At 35.2% G+C, this 20067-nt stretch overlaps 1 protein-coding gene across 9 annotated transcripts in view; it reads left to right on the top strand.

The window, feature by feature from the left end:
* Positions 1-20067, top strand: part of PPFIA2 (PTPRF interacting protein alpha 2) — a 324118-nt gene that overhangs the window by 206672 nt on the left and 97379 nt on the right. For 7 of the 9 annotated variants that reach the window (XR_011735916.1, XR_011735913.1, XM_071799609.1 and 4 more), the window contains 2 exons: positions 2224-2388; positions 13779-13853. Coding sequence is in view for 7 of the 9 variants with exons in the window: in XM_071799609.1 (XP_071655710.1) it covers positions 2224-2388; positions 13779-13853 (240 nt within the window). In the remaining 2 variants the exon portion in view is untranslated. The remainder of the gene's footprint in view (positions 1-2223; positions 2389-13778; positions 13854-20067) is intronic. The other 2 variants (XM_071799596.1, XM_071799599.1) reach the window with 1 other exon arrangement.

The raw sequence follows: 20067 nt of genomic DNA, 5'->3' as shown, positions 1-20067 counted from the left end.
TCCTCCCTCCTAAACCAGATTTTCTCATCTTCCCTTCCAACTAAGACTTGTACACAGGCTCTCAGAATTCTCCTTTCCAACCATCACAGTGTTTGTTTGGGAAATAAGTTTTTCAGGATAGTAGGCCATCAAACATGAAAAATTTGCCCAGTGTTAGGCAAAAAAATAGTTACAAAGGTTTTGGTAGGTGTCAGTTTGAGCTTCAGACAACTGCAGAAAAATGGAAGGAATGACCATGCTAGAAGCTGTACTGTGGTTCAACGTTTTCCTTTTTTTCCCAATTTTCCTCAGAATTTCATAGCATTTTGACCAGTTATAGAATATTCCAGAGGTAGCTATCATGCATTCAAAATTTTCTGCATAAAGAAAGTCAGACAAGACAGAAAACAGAGCAGGATGGGCCAGGCTTAGCCAAAAAGTGGGAATGTGTGTGAAGAAATTAAGGCTACCTCAGGGCTACAGAGCGGGGCAGAGTCCTGCTGCAGAGAGAAGGAAATGTTGCAGCCACAAAGTCTCTTTCAAGAGAGTAGGCCACAGCATTAGAAATCAACTATTGACTTGCTTTCCTCCAGCTATCTATCTCCTAAATAACTAGCTGTCCTAGAAATTTCACAAAGATAAGTGAATTTAGACAAAAATTCAGAAGTTCACTTCTGTTCATGGTAACACTTAACTGTGTATTTAAGTACTGCTATGAACAGATACATTCTGTAAGTATCTGGAAGCTATTCTTATCTCATCTGTGTTACAACCTTACCATATCCCCATACCGAGTTAATGATGCCTCTGTAATTAAGAGTTCTCTTCACATTTGCCTGCTACTTTGGACTGCCTCAAATAAGTAAAAATTCACCTATATTTGATGTCAGCCCTACAGGGATCAGATGACAAAGATTGTGAATTTCTTGCTGATTTGGTCTCGATAAACACAGGCTATCACTTGAGTTGAGAAATGGCAGAAATACCCTCCTGTCTTGGACCATATGGAGTTATTACAATTCTTAATTTATTAACATTGTTTGCATATGTGTTCACTGTTTTTTGTGAATAATACAGTTATTGTAACATAATAACCAGGTGCAAATCCAGAAGCGAGAACCAAGTTTGAAGCAAAGATAACATCAAAACCTAATAATTCCTAACTTAATAGCAATACATTATAACTATAATGTGATTATGATCTGATTTTGCTCTTCTGTGTCTATTAATTCGTGTAACAATGAAGGTCATTATGAGACTGAGAATAACTATGGATTACAGATAAATATATATCTTTAGTAACAGTAGCTATATTAAGAACCACATTGAAGGAGAAATAACAAACAATTATCCACGTAACTTTCAAATTTCCAGTTCAATGACTTAGATATAATTGTATTTGCTAATTACAATACATTCAATGTGCATTGTGATTCATGCTTTTAGCTACTCTGTTTAAACCTTACGGCTGACCAATTCTCTTCTATGTTCAGACAGTAAGAACAGCAATGGTAGATCTATGGAAGTACAGACAAATGCAGAGCTTTCTATGCAACATCAACATGTCATTTTAGTTTTTCATTTAACCTCTGAGTAATATTGAAAAATAATTGAATTGAAATTGAAAAATTTCTCTCTTGTTTTTATAACAGGTTATTTACAGGTTACTTTACAGATATTTATGATAGCCTAGAGTTTATCTTCATAAGCCTTTTCTATCATGTTTGTAATACAAAGTCACAAACACCATTAGCATTTAGAATGAGTAGTCTTATAAAATGTAATAAAATATAAAGTTTGCTTTTACATATTTTTTAAGTAACTTCCAGTATAAATTAAAATATATTACAGTTAATGTGAATTAATTATAAACTTATTTAGTATTTTTGAATTATGCTTTAGGCTGACTTTGGTTGTTATTTGCTTGTTAATGCTCATCATTTATCACAAATAATATTGTAAATATGTATTTAATTTAGTTACATACTTAAATACCTTATGCTGAGTGATTTGTTGTTCTCGATTTTCATACCAGAGTTTTAAGTGAAATCATGAGTAGATTTCCTATTTGTCTATTTATTCCCTCTGATTTAGAATCATTAAATGTTGTCAATAATTCTTGCAGTCTCTCCCACAATGAAGTGGCCAAGAAAATCGCCATTCGGTACCGTACACTTTGTAGTTAAAATTTCTGTGACACTTAGATGCACAAAAATTGATAACCTTTTATGTCAAATCCAATAGCTGTTACTGGAGCATTTGGAGTGCCTTGTCTCAAGACACGAAAGGTCACTGAGGATGACAGTGGTGAAACGACAAGCACAGTCTCCCTCAGGAGTTTCCAGTGAAGTTGAGGTCCTCAAAGCTCTGAAATCTCTGTTTGAGCACCACAAGGCTTTGGATGAAAAGGTACAGTATGGAAAAAAGCTTACTAAATACACTCTTCAGCTTACTTAACTTTGCCTTACAATGCAGCAGAGCAACAGTGTTCTTTATTTACTTCATGGAATATGTCCTGTACTTACAGCATTTACACATGTACAGAGAAATTCATAAGAATGTATGACCAATAGCTGTAATGCACTTCAGGTCATTTTAGCTGTCTTTTGGAGGCAATAGTACTGACTATTCAAAATAAGTAAATCTCACCCCCCACCAGACATGATTCTCCTATTTAGCATGAAATAAACATGACACCATGGAAATTATTGTCTGTACAACATGTTTTTAAGTTATTGCTGGGGAAACGCATGTATCTCAGATTTCAAAAACACAGGGTAAAAAGGCAGAACAAGATCTTTCCAACTACATAAAGGAATTGCCTCTTAAATTTTTTTAGGAGGAAAACCTCCTGAGTTTCAGAGGTGTTTTTAGCATTTAATATGTAATCACAGTGTTCCCTCTACAAGTAGGGTAACCTAAAATAGACCCTTCGTTATCAGAAGTAATGAAGGGCTTGAATAATCAAGATAAAAACCACTGATGATAACTGCATCTAGTCATGCAAATGAAGGGAGTCTTTCCACTGGATTCATCATGTGTCCTGTGCTGGAAAGACTCTTTTGTGTGAATGAAACTTTCTGCAACTATGGGGTATCACCTTGAGCGTTGCTTTACATGAGTTCAGAAATCCAGTTTATGTCTAGAAACATGCTCAGAAGGTGATGTATCTGAATTATAAGTGCTTCAAAACTACACATGCAGGGAGCATGTGAGAACGGTTGCTCACAAGCAAAGAACCTGGTTTCTTATGCGGTCTGTCTTGGCTGATTTGCTTGGGCTCATCTCTGTGGCTGAGTTGCTTCTCCTGTTGAGACGGATGGGTTAGCAGAGCAGACGCTGTGCAGCACAGCATCTGAAGCTGATGATCACACAGTTGAGCTGTGTTGTGTAGAAGCAGTTAATCGGTCTCATAGCAATACATTTAACTTTTTTAAACTCAGAAATATGCTCAGAAAGTTGGCTATATTTAAGGAATTATTAAAAAACCCCAACTTTATAAATAGGGTATCTGTAGTTATATAATAATATTTATTTTCATTGATAATACAGATGTGAAACACTGTGAGTTATGAGTCATACTATATGAACTATCAGGTTCAAAGTTAAATGAGTAAGTTATGAGTAAGTCCAAGCTTATTTTGTGTTTAGCTATACCTCTTCAGTTATATGTTCTATTCAGTTATGTAGCATGAAAGCATAAGCAATTTATTCTGGTAAGCTTTTGGATGTCATTAAGACTTTCAAAATCCTAAACTATTAAAAATACCTTCTGAGGATTTATAGGGTTTATGGTCTGAGCCTTGATCTTTTATCCAGCACTTTAAACAATGATAAAACTGTAAAAATATTAGGGAGCTCTCCTGTTTTAATGCTTTTTGACTCTGTATTGGATAAATATCAGAAATAATAAGTACTAATCTTTAAATAGATTCTGATTATTCAGCAGTTATGTACTTCTTACACATTTTCTTTTGTGAATGTTTCAGTGTGTAGGTACCATGCACTTTATTTTATATCTCATTTCTAAAATTATTGTACAGAATTAGATTGAAGTTGCATATGATATTTTGACCTATACTTCTGAAAATTCTATTTTTATATTTCTTTAATGTAACTTGTTAAAATCAGTATTCAGTTCATTTAAAATTTTTGGAGTGGCACAGATACACATATTATGTACATAATGGGTCTCTGTCCCAGTGGTAATAATAATTATCAGTGTAGAAAAATCGGCCATCTGCAATCATATTAACGAGAGATTTGTTCCATTATAAAACGCATTTTAAAATTGATTAGCAAAAAATACCTTTTCCTGTGCGCTACTCATCTATGCATTGAACCTCTTAAAAATTTTGATATAATAAGTAATATTTTTATAATATAATCCAAGATCAATAAAGAAAAGAGTTTTAGATGTTAAAGTAATTTGTTATAATCCTAGCACACGTTATTTTTGGTTATGAATCCTGTATAAAATTATGTGTTTGTCTTATGGTATCTCTCTTTAGAAGGATTGGATCAAAGACATTTTATATATCACCCAGATACCTGATGATATAATGCTATCACATTATACCACACATTGTCAGCATTATTGGTATTTTTATTCAAAAATAATGGAAATGAAAAAGACTGCATACACCCAAATGTGCTAAAAAAACTTTATACCATGTGAGGCACCTACTCTACACTTTCTTTAACAGAAAAATTATATGTTAGATTCATTTCAGACCCTTCAGAAATAAGATATTACTCCACCTATGGAAATCAGTTAAAGTTATTAAGAGGTTAATAGAATAATGTACATTAAAGTTCCTAGAGGCCAACTGGCCCAACCTGCTCAAAGCAGAGCCAACTGTTTCAGGTTGCTAAGGGTCTTATCTAATCAACTTCTGAGTATCTCCTGGGAGAAAACCTATGCTGGTGTTTCACTGCCTCCACTGTAATTTTTTTCCCATAATACCTAGCTGGAATTTCCCTTGTTCAGTCTTGTACCTATTTCCTCTTGTGCTGTCACTGTCCATCTACAAGAAGAATCTGGCTCTGTTTTCTCCACATCTTCTGGTTAGCTCATTATAGACAGCAATGAGATCTCCTATGAACTTTCTTTTCTTAAGTTTAACCTGACCTAGCTCCACAGCCTGTCCTCATACGCCATGTGTTCCAGCCCATGACCAACTTGGTGAGCCTTCATTGAATGCTGTCAGTGTCTTTCTTGTACAAGGGAGCCCAAAACCAGATACAGTCTCAGAAGTCCTGAGGGGAATAATCGTTTCCCTCAACTTGCTGACTGAACTTTTGCTGACGTAATCTTATGTATGTCTGGCTTTATTCAACCCTCAGTCTTTTCTGCAAAATTGCTTTCCACTCCCCAAGCCTGTCTTGTTGCCTGGGGTTATTCCATTCGTAGCAATGGGACTCCACTTGGACTTTGTGCCACTGATTACAAACCTCTGAGCCTTGCAGTACAGCCGGTTTTCAATGTGCTGTATAATCCACTTATCCAATTCATATCTCACCCTTTTTTTTCTATAGGGATAAACGGAAGGTCTTGCAGAAGGCCTTGGTAAAGACAAAGTAAAAAACATTCACTGTTCTCCCCTCACCCATGGAGACAGTCATCTCATCACACAAGCCAACAAGGATGACCAGATGTCATTTGCATTTGAAAAAGTCATAGTGGCTTTTCTCAATCACCATCTTGTCCTTTATATGCCTGGAAATGGCTTCCAGAAAAATTTGCTCCATAACCTTTCCAACACTGGCCAGCTTGTACTTCCCTGGATCTTCCCAGGATAACTCCTGCCTTTCATGATGGTGGACATGACATATTGTCATTTGTGGATTTTCCTCTCATCAGGAATCTCCCCTGACACCTTGCAAAGACGAAAAAGACCTCACTATGGCAAGTTAATCAAGTCTCTCAGCACACTTGGATGCAGCCAATCTACTCCCTTTCACTTAAGTATGTCTGAGTCAAAAGGGTCCTATCCTTCTGTAGTATGGGTTATGCTTCACTCCCACAGACTCTGCTGCTATGCTCAGAGGGAACTGAGGGTAGAAGTTTGCAGAAAATACTGAGGCAAAAAAAAAGCATGGTATACGATATACTTCTGTCACAGGAAGTAAGTGTTGCCCCATCAGAAAATGCACCCAAAACCAAAGTAGATTAATGGATAAAAAGTAATGAAAACTTTCAAAAATGCATTGAAAATGTATCATGATACTTTGCAAATGGATAATGGAAACTTTTCTTATTTTTTTAATTCACAAAAAATGTTGACATTGAAGCCAATAATTTAACCCTTACCTCCTTGAAAATGTGTAGCAAGATATTTTCATTAAAATATTTGCCGATTAAACCTGTAAAAAGTCTTTGTGTTCTTCCTAAATGCAAATTTTCTTTCATGCCTTCACTTCCTACACTAAAACACCTTGAGGTGTTGTAACAAGCTCTGTCACAAAACTTGACTGATTGTGCAAGGATTGCTATGTACACAGTATGAGAACTACAAAAACATCCTCATTACTAGAACAAAATGCAATGAAAAATACAAAACAGACTGGAAGTTGGAAAAGAAAAGATATCAGTTCAGGATTCATATTTCCATGGAGGCCTGCTTAAGTATAAGGAGAACCTGGAATGATAACTTAACTTATTTCAAAAAACCTATTGACTTTATACATATTACAAGAAGTCTGGTCTTTGCCTTTACCTTTTGTCTAAAAGATAGACCAGCAGAGAGAAATCATGGCCATGATTGCATTATTCAGAGAAAGTGTGAGGGAACTGCTGGAGAGAGTCCAGCGCAGGGCAACAAAGATGATGAAGGGAGTGGAGCATCTCCCTTATGAGGAAAGGCTGAGGGAGCTGGGGCTCTTCAGCTTGGAGGAGACTGAGGGGTGACCTCGTTAATGTTTACAAATATATAAAGGGTGAGTGTCACAAGGATGGAACCAGGCTCTTCTCGGTGGCAAACAATGATAGGACAAGGGGTAACGAGTTCAAACTGGAACACAAGAGGTTCCACTTAAATTTGAGAATAAACTTTTCCTCAGTAAGGGTAGCAGAACACTGGAACAGGCTGCCCAGGGGGGTTGTGGAGTCTCCTTCTCTGGAGACATTCAAAACCCGCCTGGACGCATTCCTGTGTAACCTCATCTAGGTCTTCCTGCCGACAGGGGGATTAGACTAGATGGTCTTTCAAGGTCCCTTCCAATCCCTAACATTCTGTGATTCTGTGACAGTTATTTCCGTATCTGACAGCTGCTTCAGCATCCCTTCACTCTCTGGACAAGGAAAGCTTGGGATGAGGTTCCCACACAAGAGAGCTAGTTCTGTATGGCTGAACTCAATAGGTACATCCTAGTGAGTAGAAGGTAGTAAAACTTCTTACCCCGCTATCCATGTGAGATCCCAGCCGTGCCGAACAACAGTCTTCGTAGTCTGCTCTTACATAGTTGTAGTGTATTTTGTGAGAATTTTCACTTTATGACATGGAGATAATGAAAAAGTTAATCTAGTTTATAAAGATTTATTGTTTTTTGTGTATCTCAGATCTCATTGTGTCTCCTTGGGCAAGCGAATTCTGCCACAGCAAATGAAATTGATACTGCACTAACTGTATTATTGTTCTTATTTAGAAATTTAATTTGACAGAAGCTATACATATTTTCAAACATATTCATATATCTAATTATGGTAATTTTTTTAGAAATCTGAAAACACAGGACATCAGCAGTTCTGCTATCATTTCTAGATGTTCTTCATGTTCAAAGTTAAGTTGTTTTTTTCTAAGTGTATGGTTAGGTTATATCCTACAAATAATGAGCACTGTTAAAAAAATGGACAAATTTTAAACCCTGGAGGTTAAGACTGGTTACAACTTGGACTGAGGTGAAAATTTGACTTGATATTTCTAATAGCCTTTGTTATTGCAGAATTCACTTGAGATTTGCAGCTATATTCATAGGGATGATAGTTTGTATGGAAAATTCAGTTAATCAGCCCTGACCTTCCTAATGCTTCAGATTTCACAGACTTCTCTTACTGCTACTAAGTAGCTGGTATCTTTCTTTGTGTTATTTCATGCAATTAAAAGCTGTAGAAATAATGTAAGACAGTACTATGAAATATTTTGGAGTATTATATATGAATATACACGGCATAGTTTATAATACAGCAAGTGAAGATGAGGTTTATTCGACATCATTAGAGTTGAACAGAACAGAGAAGCTCAAATTAACTTAATGTCTAGAATAGATGAGTACAGAGTAGGTCAGGGAGAACAAATTACTTATATGCAATTCAGGAAGAGTAAAAACTAGAAAAGTTATTATTTCATTTATATCATTATATACCTATAAGTGACTTGTAATATCTGTCTGAACACAATTCTTTTCCTGCAGCCTTTTTTCATATTTTGATTTAAACTTGTGGTTCAACATTTAAATTGTACATTTGGAAAGAAGAAACTGTTTCAAGCAATTTCTTTTCCAAATCCTTTTTCTAATCGATTTAAGAAAAATGTGCAGTTGATCTTGAGAGAGGAAAGCAACTACAAGGCTTTATTGTCCTAGCTAAGAGTCAAAAAACATTGGTTCTCATAAGATTAATTCACAGCAGAAAAGTATACCTAATATTCTCGTAGATAAAAACAACCTATTCATGTCAACATTATCACTACCTTTTTATTCATTAGCAGGTAGCTAGGAGAGCTTTTATTCAATAGACTGTTCATGAAAAAGGTTATTCAATTCTAGCATGTGCAAGTGTTTTTTAAAAGCTCTTTGTGGGCTGCAGATCTGGAGAGAAAGAAGAAAGAATTTGACAGCAAGGAAAAAAGTGGGAAGTGGTTGCTAGGAGACGGAGAAAGATGAGTGATGTTTTGCACCGACAGCAGTGCTAACATGACATTGACTATGTTACATTTCAAGATAATGTGGTTGCATTTAAAAGCCAGAGGAATACCCGGTCATCTGGGCACATGCTGGATACCCCCTCTAACATGGAGTGAGCAACTCTTTCCTTCAGTGTCTGTGGCACTGTCATGGGAATCTGTCCTTTAAAAATGCATACTATAGCATCTTCTGATCAGGAGACACCTGGTTAGACTTACTTTGTGAAACCTTGTTTAGTAAAGCTTTATCTAGTGCCAATAAAACAGAAATACATTGAAGGACCGTATGAAATTTAAGTAGTATGTTATATCTGAAGGGATAAACAATCTAAGACAATGCTTAATTCTGTGAACTATATTTACTCACTTACTGTATTTGACTTCTAAAAAGGAGAAGACAATGTAATATTCTAATAATTAATCTGCATTCATCATATGAAAAATCAGAATTATTAATCTTTTGCATTTGTTCCTGCTCCTTTGTCTCTATCAGGATAGTGACCAAGAACAACATCCTTTCCTGCACCTCTCTTAAATTAGGATGTATCTCTTTGGCTTTTTGCTGTAACATAAATTTGAAGAGAGAATCCAATACAAAATTCTTTGCAATATCTTTGTATATGGATTTTCAGAGGCTTTGGCTGTTGCCCTGTATTTAGATTCAAAGGTTATTCAAATGAACTTACAAAGTTCAGGAAAACATGAATAAAATTGCTAACTGGTAAATATTGCTCAGAGTAAAATATTTTTCAAATTATATGTATGCTGCATATGTTAGTATGGCAATTTTAGCTTGTATTCTTTCCTGGAATGTGAATGACCCAACCTGAAATCTTTATTCAGCTTTTACATTCTTTTATATTCTCCCTCAAGTTTATTTTGAAATCAATTGAAGACTGAGAAATAAATTTAAATTAAGAAATAAAGTTACAGTGTCTGGGCTGTAAACCAGAATTGGTTTCTCCTTCAGATCAGACAACTGCTGTACCACTTTTTTCTCTTTTTCGCTGATAGGATCACACATTTCCCTCAACTTTAACAGCTGCTAGGCATGTGGTTGAACATGAAGAATTAGTTGCAACATTTCCAGTGTCACCATGGCAAATGTGAATCTGAACTCCTTGTTCACTGGTCAGATGACAGCAAAAAGAGTTTTGTGCCAAGGCAAGTTGAACAAATAGAGGGCATTAGACCGCAATTTTTGATAGGTGATTATAGAAAAGGCAGCACATTAACTTACTACATACAAGGGAGGGGAGGGAAGGCAAAGCAAGTCATGGCAAGGCAAGACAAAGGAAACAATTTCCAACTGTTGCTCAGTGTTCACACTGGCACTGTTTCATGTTCTGAGTAACAACAGGGCAAGAATGAAAAAAAGTTGAATTTGAATATAACAGCTTGACATTCAGAAAAAAGACATCAATTCTCTACTTATTTTTTCTGAAGTGCCACGTAAAAAGTGTGTCTCTTAAATTTTCTTTGAAACAAATGCCTAATATTTCCTGGGACTGTTGTTTTCAGGGTTTAAAATGTCTGTATGAAACCCACTGGGATTCAGTTCTACAGTGCCACAGCATATAAAGGTGAAGGATAATTTTTCTAATTCCAGCTCCTTGTGCAGCTATGACCTTCTCAGCAATGTGGCCTGGTTGGTTTGCAAATTCTAACATGATTCAAAGTGAATGCCAGTGTTAGACGCCCTACAACATATTTTTTAAATGTGTATTCTCATTTATAAAACACTAAGTCTTGAAGACATGGAAATTTCAGGAAACTTATGAAAATTAAAGTACAATTGCCAACTCCATTTCATTTCATTTCATTTCATTTCATTTCATTTCATTTCATTTCATTTCATGTCATGTCATCTATTTACAACTGCTGTCTTGTGAATTTTCTCTCAGTCATCTTATCCCCCAGTAGTACTTATAGCCAAGAGGACTGAAGCCAGAAAGATGACTGTCATTTTTCCATGTATTTTTTACATCTAAGCTGAGATTTCCATTCAGAAATTGTTATTTGCCAACTCCCACTGTGGTTAGAGAGATTGAAATCAGGCCTTTTGAAGATGGGACCACACCGCTCGCTGGTAGGACATGAAGTTTAATGGTGGAGAGCTAGTGAAAGGCAGAAATGGTGGTGGGAAGAGATGCAGGATACAAAAAGGGAGTTTTGAGATCCACAGGGGAATTGGGGGAACCTCTGGGAAGGTGCAGAGCATGGTAGCAGTAGAGACAGAGGAAAGATGTGAGTACCAGGTAATGGACTCATGGTGCCTTGGACTTTTTGTCCTTCTGGACAGAGAAACAGGTCATGGAGCAGCCCTTGGAAGCTGATAGAAGAACTGGAGAAATGATACTGTTTTTCAAGCAGAATATGATATAAAAAAATAGGAAAAAGGAAAAGCAAATGAAGTAGGAAATATTTTTTCAGTTATTTAAACAATTAAAGATTTTCAACCACAGGCAGAATAACTGATATATTATGAATTTGAGGTGAAGTATTTTTATGAAAAATATAATTAAATGGGAATTATAAATAAATTAGAATTAGTAAGTATAATATTTCAAATCAATTTTACATATTGCAAAAGTAATATAATTTCATACTAAAATTATATATATATATAATTACTGTTATGAGCTTACATACTATCATAAATTGGAAGCTTTATGAAGATGTTTCCCAGGAATTATGTAGCTCATTTTGGAAAGCAAGCTTCATGATTAAAGATTTTTACATATATCTTTGATGAAAAATAGTACAAAAATTTAATAAATAGCAAAAACATTTTGGGTTTATTGCATGTTTTCACTGCATTCTGTTGTCCAGGTGTATGGAAACAGTTGAAACAGTCATGAAAATTTGCAGCAATTTTCACTCTTATCAGTGGCACTCAGAGATGGCTCCATCCCTGCCACTTCAGTATATCTTAAACTTCATTTACATCAGATGAGGAACAGGCACAGCCAGTTACTGCAGCTCAGCTATTGCTTGTGCAGTCACACCCTATAGATCTCCATTTAAACTACAACATGGATCTCTGGGAACGTTAACACTTGATTTTTTTAGTCTTATAGTGCTAAAGAAATAGGTGGAAATTAATAAATCAGAAATTGGATTAAAGAAATGAGGATTCTTTCTATTCTTGACAATACCTTAATATTTCTTATACCTTAATGCTCTTCAACTCATTTTTCTTTTACTACTTTGAGCACCCATCACTTGTGATTTCTGTTCTGTTAAGTTAGCAATATTGTTTAGTGTATAGTAAAACTATAGTTACCTGAGAGCCTTCAAATAATTTATGTGAATATATAAAATACATTTTCAATATTTGTTTCTTTTAATAAAGCCGAAGTATGTAAAGAGAATGAAAAAACTCAAAGTACTGCATATTTGTGTTTGTTAGAAAGGCTGAATAGTTGGGGTTTTTTCTTAGTGTTAATTTCCTGAATATGTATCTATCTGATCTTTACATTTGGTTAGTTTTAAAGTATAGTCAACATGCTATGTTATAGTTTTGCTAAGTAATTTTCATCGGTGAAAATCTAAGCCATTCTTTGGATGTAGTGAGTCTATTTGCAAAATTTCACTTATATCAGTGGTAATGGAAAACAAAGTATGTAAGGAAAGGTAATATTTATTAGACTGAGAGGTATCACTGGAAAAAGTATGAAAGCATTAGGATATACACAACATTTCTAGGGTTCTCCTGTATTTGTCAACCATGTGAAAACAATTGTACATACATGAAAATGTACAATGTTCCATCGTACATGAAAGGCTGATTTTTGTTTTGCTTTGTTTTCCAGCTACATTTGTTGGTCTAATAGAATATGCTGACTTTCCCTACAAACATTGGTAACAGCCTAAAATTTCCTTGGATCATCAGCTGGAACAGCATTGCCACAGTGTAGCTGTAATGTGTATAGAAATGAATCCTGAGCTTTGACTGATCAGCCAGGTTGTAAAGTCATTTAATGTGAGGTGCCTAATGTGTAGATTAGGAGAGGAGCTGCCATAGAGTCCCTGCATAATCAGGAGAGACAGAGTCACCTACACGCAGCACTGAAGATCACTTTAGGTCAGACTTCCCTTTGGTCATATCGGGAGACTGACTGGTGGCTAAATTGCCAGCTTACGTTGCCTATTGCTACCTGAGCTGATGATGAGCCAGAGCACTCAAACAACAGTAAACATGTCTTCAGAGGTATTAAATTGTTCTTTAATATCAATAACTAACATGTAATAATAATAATAATAATAATAATAATAATAATAATAATAATAATAATAATGTAGAACATAGATATCCTGTGAACAGAATCGACCAACTCTGAAACTGGTACAAACACAACAGTCTTTTCTGCTTATGAGAGTATATCTTGTTTATGAGTTTTTGCAAAACCCAAACAAACTGCATGATGATATAAAAAATCTTTAGTATATGTGCCTGAAGCCAATGCTGCAAGTTATTTTTTCAGAGAATTTGTTGCATTAAATTAATATGAACAGATTAGTCATCTTCCACAGAGTGGACTTAAAACATCTGTAAATGTTTTTTTTTCTTATTCTTTGTAAAAGATGCCTGTGAACAATGTTTTATTTCAATGCCTAATGTGGTCTTAGAATATTTGCATTTGCTGTGTATTCCATAACATTGTAGGTAAACTGTGGAACAGCAGTATGGCATCTAAAGCTTGACACCTATTGTTGTGGGTTTAATCTTCCTACAGTTAGGTTTAAATGTTTAATACCACAGCATGTCTCATGAAAGGATGCAACACACATGCCTGCAAATGGAGGGCATACAGCAGTGCATATGGCAGATTATGTAATCTTTAAAGACTGATAGAAATTACGTTACTGTACATATTTTGATTTTTCTTCTAGGTAAGGGAACGACTGAGGGTTTCTTTAGAAAGAGTCTCTGCACTGGAAGAAGAACTAGCTGCTGCTAACCAGGAGGTAACATAAAACACTTTCTCCCATTTTGAGGTTCAATTTCTCTAATACTCTGTCCCATGTGTTCCCTGTCACTCTCCTTAAACTGTCAGAAAAAAAAAAAAAAAAGGAAAATAAAAAAAGATAAATTACATTCTGAGTAAGTTGCTCAGTGAAGATTGTTGAAAGTGGTTGTACAATTAATACAACCTTCTGTTTACTGATTGATTCCTTTCTCCTATTCCCTTTTGAGCAAGCCAAAATCCAAGAGCTAGTGATAGATTTCCAAATTTCGTACTGGACATGAAAAATGAGTGAACCAACAAATATGTCAGATACTATAAACTATAGCCTGAATTCCCATTTTACCATAAAATCAAGTAAAACACACCATACTTATATGCACATTATATTATATAAATGTTAACCCTGGTGGAGGAAGAATTATGGATGACATTGACATTTAGGTTTATTTCTTTGCTTTTAATTGCACTGTATCATGGTGAACTGTGGTCTCACATAACTATTGTGAACTTGAACAAGATATTTTTTTCCTGTATGGTAGTTTGCAGACTGTTCTCTTGTGTTGGAAATGGTGAATAGCATCACACAATTGTCTTGCACACACAATTGTGCACATGTATGGAGATGAATTTTGCTCCCCAGAGAGAGAATTCTGAGGCCAGAAAATATCAGTGATGGTGTCTGCTAGTGACTTTACCATTACCATCGTGTTCTGAATCTCCACCTGATGTGTGCGTCTCACTCTGTTAAAAATCAGTCAGAGAAGCAATATAATTGAATAAATGCTATTTTGGGTTATGTCTGTTTATTGGTGTTATTTTACTCAGGCTTAGGACAGAAGCTGAAAACAGCCACAAATAAACTTAAAGAACTACCAAGTAATTCTGGAAAAGTGGAATACCTGTGATTCAGGATATGTTATAATGTAAAATAAAGACTCCTAAAATATTTTTTTTTCTTAAAACAACTTCTTAAAAATGTGATCTGCAATTAAGATACCAGTACTTCCTTTTTATAAACTAGGAACAAGATATTTTGAATCATCCCTTTCTTCTCTGAAGTAACTGCATGTATCTGTCCAAAAATAAAATCCTTCTTTTATTCTTCCATTTCATAATGTGCAGAATACTTGGGTTCAAATGACTTAGTTACACTGTGTTGCATAATCTGTTATTTGCACTAGTGTTTATTAACTAGAAAGCAGCCCTTTTGGTCAGTCAGGCCAACTGAGATGCATCACACTCCTCTAATCCCTCCCATTCATGATCCAATTAAACTGAAGTTCACTTCACCGGGCATGGGACCAGGTCGTTAGAGCATGGCCTTGTTATTTGGAGTTTTAAAGTGAAACTTACATTGATAGTAAGGAGTAAAAACATACACAATGAAATCAAAATGAAATAGGACTTTCGTAGCCTTCCTTGCCCCATGTCCTTAGAAATGTTGTGCCAACCTTGTGTCTACATTATATTAAAATCACTTAGAGGCACATTTAATGAACCTAGCATAACATGACCACTGATGCAATTCAAATACTGTTATTCTAGTTTCCTGTGAGGTGCTGTTAAAACTGAAAAAGGGAAATTCAATTAAATAATAATGAAAAAAAGAGCTAGATGGGAAGAGACACGGAAGAGAATGAGTGGATTATTTTCAAACAGATAATGCATTTGATCAAGAGTTCAGATAATGTTCACACAATTAGTTATTTAAACAAGACAAAATTAATTCAAGAACTGCAATACAGAAGCTTGGTTTTATACTACATTCCACAGTGAATACACAGGCAAAAAAAAAAAAAAAAGGCTTTAAATAATTATTGTACTGTACATGAAAATAAATGGGCCAAGTTTCCAAGGGACTTGAATGTATGCTTTTCAGTGATTTCTGTATTCCCGTCACTCAGTGCCTCTTCTCCCAAGAGAAGTCATATTTTTCTTTTGTTTCCATTTTCTTATACTGATTGTAACAGTGTACTACATATTCTGGACTATACCTAAACATAAAATGATGACAGTAAATTGGTCCCCTGATTAAACAAGTATATGATTAGGGAGATACCAAGTATATGATTCAGGGACAAAAAAAATGTGTATGTTATGAAGGCACCTTTCTCTGAAAGCTTATGGTTGTGGCTCTGACACAGAACAACAATGAGAAACTGGAGACACTCTTGAGTGCTTATTGGAAATATCCTTATATAGAAGAGAAAAAGGAGAGAGAGAGAATATAGCTTTCCATCATTAGATGGTAAATAAGCTCTCATTTAACAGTCTTCGCAGCATGTTACATACATAGCAAAGGGAGTGAAAGTATCTGTAAACCTGGCAAAGCTGATTTCATCTCTTGTTGCCAACACCATCCCACAAAGCACTTCATATTTGATAGGGAGTAGTAACACATATTGACTTTAAACTGCAGAGGCAATTGAGATGGACAGTTGGACTCGTTGGGAGAACTTAGCTTTTGTAGCTAATATTTACATATAATCACACAAAGGTAACAAAGTGAGTATTCATATGGCATAAGTCACTGTTGTTGGTTCAGCTGAGCTTTTCAGAAACAAGAATGGTTGATTTCTCTTTTGATTCTGCAAAGGAGCTAGTTTCTATTAAAAGTGAATATGCAGTTTATCTCCTTTTCAAATAAATGTTACACAGAAATTATTTTGATTTGATGTACTATTTTTAATATGCTAGCAGTTCACAATATTTTTAAAAAGTCAATTCTCTATAAATTACAATATAAAATATACATCAAATTATCAAGGGAATCCTTATTTTTACTACAGGTTTAATAATGCTATAGGGATGGAATTAACTGACATTAACTGTTCTACTGAATATGAAGTTTAAATTGTGTCCAGCTAGAGGATACTTACAGGCTACATCAGCTCCTTATTAAAACATGTTTACAAATGGTGAACCTTATACTGTATCCTACAGAGCACAGGTTTCAGCTCAGAATTAGGACTCTTGAATTTGAGTGTCACCATGTGAGCCAGTATCTAAAATTTGACTGTAATCCGTGGAGCTCTAGTAAATCCAGTCTGCCAGCTAACCTGGCAGTTAATCTACACAAAATTGGTAGGGCACCTGTGTCTGTCTGGAGCTAGGGGGCAGGGGGAAGGAACACCTGTTGTCACTGCAATGACACCAGATGCCTAGATTAGGTAACTGACTCTGACAACAAGCTCATATGTAGACACCTAATGCACAGACAGCAAAAATTAGATGTCTTACTCCTTACAAACAGCAGCTCTCTGAATCAGGCAGTAGGCTTCCAAATATGGGGGAGATACAAAATGGACCTATATTACACTTAAAGATTCGAGTGAAATTCTCTAAATATGTGTTTTACTAGGGGAAAAAGTTATTTGACTATATGGTTTATTTTACTGCAACTGATTGCTGGCAGTAGAAGGGATCTTTAAACACAGCAGCAATCTGGACTGCTGTTCAGAGTGTTTTCATGCAGACTAGGGCAAGAGAATTGCCTACAGTCATTAAATTCCATAGTCATCCTTATAATATTTTCTTTTTATTGGTTAAAATTATCACATTTTATTCTTTTATGCTTGCACTGGAAGCTATTATGTTTTCACAACTGATAGATTTTGTTCTATACATTGTGTCTGTTGTAGCTAAGATGAATGGTAGATACTGTTAATTTTCTGAAAAAAATTACCTCCCATTTTTTAGTGACAATTACTGTAAAACTGAACTACTTTCACTTTTCCCTCAGACACTTTTAAAATGATGCTGGTTTTGATCTGGTTCCACATAACCCATGGTCTCTCCAAATAGTTTTGTTCCTGAAGGTTATGATTTGCACATAGCAATTAGCAAACTGCAAGTGGTATATCCGATACAAAAGCTCAGTGGTACAATAATCTCTGTCTATGGTTGTTCTGAAGGTAAATGTGACATTTTTCAATGACTGTATGAACATTTTCAAATTCCAACAAGGTTCTGCTAACCATCTTCTTTTTTACACATTAACTTGAGAAGAATGAGTTTCTTTTACAAAGGAAGTGGAATGCAACCTTTCCTTCCTTGTTTTGTCATTTATGATCATCACAGAAATTAATATTGAAATTACTTGCAAGATAACCACTTTTGTTCCACAGCTTCTGAAATCCTCTTATTAGCCTTAAGGGTGTGAGTCTTTGTTAGAAGTTTGCTAAACTACAGCATATGCAAACACCACACTGAGATATTTCATTAGCACCATATATCACCAGGAACTCAAACTCTAGTGGCTTCCACAGAGCACGGATACACAGATTATAGACAGGTGGTGCCATGGCCCATAGTGATGCTTTTAAATCCATTTCTGCTGCCATATGCAGTGTTAAATGACAACTGTTGTGGTTTCCATTCACAGATTTCACTGTTTCCCAGAACTCTCAACAGTTTCCCAAAAAATGCCATTAAAGAGCTTTTTCCCCGAGGCTTGTATGTAAAGTTAAGCTTTAAACATAGTTAATACTGTACTGGGAAAAAGTAATTTTTTAAATAACCGTGCTTACTTTGCACACAAATTTTATCTTACCCTTCTTAAACACTTATCCAAGTCTTGTGAAATCTTCCTGTGTTAATATGAATCATATGATAAGAGGCATTACGAAACCCTTTCCTGTTTCTGGTTAATATGCTGGCTTTTTCATCTTCCCTCATTAGTAGAAAATGTACATGGAAAATACAACTTTAATTACATTTATCTTCTGAAAGATATAGTTTAGGAACCAAGAAAAAAATGGGACTGTGTAGAATTTGGAATTAGAGAAGTTACTGGTTTGAGTTTACATATGATTGTACTGCCATATGCTTTTCTTCAGCATTTGTTGAAAATGCCAATGCTGTTTGCAAATGCCACAAAACATTATATTGCTTCTGTCAAATGACACATAGATTATATTTTAAACACTCAGGCTTCCATTTAAAACCTCATTGTTACAGTTTCCACTTGTTTCTACAGACTTTTACTCAACCTTTGAGGATAAATTTAACTCCTGGAGCTATCAGACAGATTACAGGAGATTTGCACCATAGATCTCTGCTTCACACAACTGCATCCATTCTCTTATTGGGGCAATGTGTTTCTTCCTGACAGTGGGTTAGTTTCTTCATTAGGGTGCCTTAATGCTATTTTTATAGTATCCATGAAAGCATTTATAAATGATTGACAGCACAGCAGAGAAAGGATGATTTGAAATTTATGATTCTTCATATTCTGTACCAGAAACACCAGAAAGTAGCTGCTTATTCATCAAAGAACTTTCAAATACCATGTTAGTTACCTGAATTTTGTATGCAGGGCAAATCAATAAACCAGTAAAAAATGCAGTTACTTCTAACAGTTGAGCATAGTTGTGATTCTGACCATGAGGGATGCTGCAGACATGATTGTAGTATCATTACTGCTGATGAAATATTATTTAATGTTTATGTATTTGAAAGTAAAACTTGAGCAAACTGTGGTGTGTGCTTTGTACCTATTGTTGCAGATGAAAACATATTTTATCCCCAGCTGTTTCAGGCCCTGTTAGTTTAAGGCACTTTTTGTTACAGAAGTTTCTTGGTGGCCTTTGTATGTATTTTTTGAGTAGAAATGTTGTTAAAGGAATAGTTTGCTGAGAATAATAGCATGTGCATCTATTGAAAGTGTAACGAACACTTAATTTCATCAATCTGAAATTCAGAAATTATGGAGATCAAATCTCTGGATGAAACTGGGTGAAATCCAGTGACTTTTCTTCTGGAGAAGACCAGGCTAGATGACTTATACCTGTTTCTGGTGACTTTAGGTATAATTTTGCGAGAAGTCTGAGACAGCCTTCATCTATAGTACCTCATTTTACCATGTTGTCTCAGAATGCTGTAACTGAAAGTTATTGCTTTGTAAACTCTCTCCAACATTTTTTTTCTTTTAGGCTATAACTTTAGACATGTCTAACTCTGGAGAGACCTTCTTTGTGGTCTGAAATTCAATTTTAAATATCTGTGTAAATGTGCCAAATTATATTTTTCTGCAACGGTGCACATAATTAAAAATAGTTTTGTTTGAAATGTAATCTTTATGTGCTGTATATAATTGCTTTTCATTCTGACTTCAAACTTAGCCATCTAGTTTAATGTTAACTATGCAAAAAGTTATTGTTGCCCACAAGTTTTAAATCTGGTAATGAACAAAATGTTTTGGGTTTCTTTGG

The sequence above is a fragment of the Patagioenas fasciata genome, chromosome 1 (assembly GCF_037038585.1).
Source record: "Patagioenas fasciata isolate bPatFas1 chromosome 1, bPatFas1.hap1, whole genome shotgun sequence".
In the NCBI taxonomy this organism is placed as follows: Eukaryota; Metazoa; Chordata; class Aves; order Columbiformes; family Columbidae; genus Patagioenas; species Patagioenas fasciata.
This window is presented reverse-complemented; position numbering and strand designations above follow the sequence as displayed.